The sequence below is a fragment of the Tupaia chinensis genome, unplaced genomic scaffold (genome assembly GCF_000334495.1).
Source record: "Tupaia chinensis unplaced genomic scaffold, TupChi_1.0 Scaffold149248_1, whole genome shotgun sequence".
Taxonomy (NCBI): domain Eukaryota; kingdom Metazoa; phylum Chordata; class Mammalia; order Scandentia; family Tupaiidae; genus Tupaia; species Tupaia belangeri.
In genome coordinates, this window is record NW_006209094.1 from 876,260 (window position 1) to 879,433 (window position 3,174).

General features: G+C 41.8%; 1 protein-coding gene across 1 annotated transcript in view; it reads right to left on the reverse strand.

The window, feature by feature from the left end:
• RAB39B (RAB39B, member RAS oncogene family) overlaps positions 1-1,335 on the reverse strand; it is a 6,397-nt gene extending 5,062 nt beyond the window's left edge. The window contains exon 1 of the mRNA XM_006171074.3: positions 922-1,335. Coding sequence (XP_006171136.1) covers positions 922-1,136 — 215 coding nt within the window. The 5' untranslated portion in view covers positions 1,137-1,335. The remainder of the gene's footprint in view (positions 1-921) is intronic.
• Between the last annotated feature and the right edge of the window lie 1,839 nt (positions 1,336-3,174).

Sequence of the window (3,174 nt, forward strand, 5' to 3'; positions counted from 1 at the left end):
TCTACCTGACTAGTTTGAATTGCAAAGTTTTCTGGGTACACACTGTTCTCTCACTTCTGTCTTTACACATTCTGTTTCCTATCCCTAGGCATTTCCTGCCTTTGCTTGAGCAGTCAGATTCATCTGGCCTCATCTCCAGTTAACCTTTGCTCTTCTGTGTTCATAAATACATTGTAATTACAAATAATACACACTACAAAAGAAAAGGGTTGTGAGAAAAATAAACGTTTTGATGTTTACTCAGTATGTGCTAAATGTTACAATAGGGAGTAGACACCCAAATACAAACAAGAAGCTCTTTTGTGTAATTGCTGATATCTATTAATATTTCTCACCTTCCAAGAGGGAACAGGGCTCTGCCTATTTGGGATACATAGTATTGCCTTTTGTGAGTCCAATATCTAGCATATTATATGTGGCTACTTAATGCATGCTGATTGCAAGAAGGAATCAATTGATTCATCATTTATCTATTTCCTTTGTGTACACACAGACACAACCACAAATACAGAAATAAAACAATATACACATATCTATATCTTAATGTATCTACAATATATCAATATTTATACCTGTCAGTTATGTTAGGAAGACCTGGGAACATTTTGGAAGTATGTAGCATAGGGACTGAAAATTGACGGATGACAGTGATCAATTCCAGCTAGTTTATTAGTCAACAAGGAGCAGGTTGGTGAAGTTGTGGTGCAAGCTGTGTTATTGAATGGACTTTCCTGCCAGGGCACTGCACTTCCCTCTCTGCACTGAACTCCTAGCTTGGCAAAGGGGCTTGAGCAGACTCTCCTCAGACCCTCGGTGTTGCCTCTGCTGACCGCCACTTGGACCAGGAAGTCCTCTTTTCCCCGGGGCCAGGAAAGCCCTAAAGACCCTCCCACTTCTCGCGAGGCCCCTGTGCGCTCCCACCTGAACCTCTCTTGACCCGCGGTATCCCAGATCTGAAGCTTGATGCGTTTTCCGGGCTCGATCTCCACCAAGCGGGAGAAAAAATCCACCCCCACAGTGGGGTCGGAAACCTGGGCAAAGCGGCCCTCGGTGAAGCGGCGGATGAGACAAGACTTGCCCACTGTGGAATCCCCGATGACAATGAGCCGGAACTGGTACAGCCAGATGGCCTCCATGGCCGCGGCTCAGCAGGTCTCCTTGCCCAGGCCGGACCGTGGGAGGTGGCGCCCCACCGAGGCCTCAGAGAGCGTGGCTTGGCCTGGATTTAGCTCCTCCACGAGGGCATCGCCGGCCTGGGGGCCCAAAGTGAGGTAGTAGGCCCAGGCGCCCAGAGAGCTGAGGACGGATGCTGCGCTCGCAAAGGTGATGAAATGGCAGCAGCATCAGCACCACGCACTCTGACTCATCACTGACAACCGGGTTACTGTAATCCCCCGCATAGGCGCGGCGACCAGTACCGCCGCACTGTCTGTAAGAGGAGCGCACACAGAAACGGCCACAAAAACAGCGTGTTCCCTTCCTTTCTAAATGACTGCACTACTATTCTTCTTAATTTAAAATGTTCTCTATTGTTCAGGTTGCAAATGCAATATCTTTTTTATCAAAAGTACCATAATAATACAAAATGTGCACAAAAAAGGTAAGGTTCATAGTTACATATTCTTCCATATGTGTTTCCATGCTCATGTAAACACAAACATTTTACATAAATGCATGTATACACACATATGCATTTATTGCAGTTTGTTTTCACAAACATTGACTTAAACTGGACTTTAATTTGGCATTTTGCAATTAATAAAGCATCATAAATATCTCTCCATTTCAATTCTTTTTTTTTGCCATAAAAACACTGCAACAAAGATTAATTTAAAGTATACCCGCAAAAACATTATTTCTATGGGCTAGAGTATTAAAACAGGGAAGTCAGAGCATATGAGAACTACAAATTTAATGGTCATGGGCATTACTTTTCAAAAATATTTAGGAATTTCAATTCTAGCCAGCAATGAGTGAAAAGACCACGTCTCTACATTATTTTAAGCATTGTGTGTGTTTTTTTTTTTTCTCTTCTTAAATTTTTTTTTCACCTTAGGGCACATGCACTTCCCAGAGAGCAACAGAAAAGGAGGAAAATTGAGAAATCACCTTCCAGGGAAGATGGTCACACTGCAATCCCTTCTCAATTCTCCTCTGGGATTCTAGGCATGCGCCAGGTGTGCTTTTCAAGCCCCTGGGTCTGTGACTCAAATCTCACAGTTGGTCATGTGGAATCCAACACTTTAACTACCAGTCAATTGATGGCCCCATGTTTTACCCTTTCTTAATTCTTGTTAATCTTATTTATTTAAATAAACAATATATCTCATTGCTTTATTTTACATTTCTCTGACTGCTAATGAGGTCAACACCATGTTTTCTGCTTTGATCATTTGCATTTCCTCTTGGGACTGCCTCTTAATAACCTTTGTTTCTTTTCTTTTACTTGTTCTCTCCCCACCCCCCCACCCTCCCCCATAATTCTTAATCATTGCCTTACTCAATTTGTTCTGTTTTTTTTTTTAATGGCTTTATTGATAACTAATTCACATACTACACAATTCAACCATCTCATGTGAACTGTTCAATGGTTTTTAGTATAATGACAGATATGTGCAACCATCACTACATTTAATTTTAGAATATTTCTACTACATCAAAAATAAACTCAAACCTCTTAGCCATCAGTCCTCTATCCTACTTCTCTGTAACTCCTGGAAACCACTCATTTACTTTCTGTCTCTATAGATTTCACTATTCTGGATATTTTATATAAGTGGAATCACATAATATATGGACTTTGACAACTCACTGCTTTTGTGATAGGCAGCTAGAAATGAGCAGGTAGCCCTAAGAAAATAGGAAAAGGACATCAGCCACATCAATCACAATTTATGAGGAGTTACAACCAGACCATTTTGAGACTCCTTCCTCCCACCCAACTTCTGGCAACAGAAAGGCAGAGCAGATCCCATTTTCCTTCTTTGGTACCTGAGGAAGACACATAGGGATAGTTGTAAATTTCACTCTTACCATTCCTCATAAATGCAAAGGGACCCAGTGAGACGTTTTGGTCAACATCTTAATTCCCACTGGGGCAATAAGCTAATTGGGCAGTTCGTCCAAATAAGGATGTTCATATCTCCCACTTTACACTGAGCACGTGGCATTACA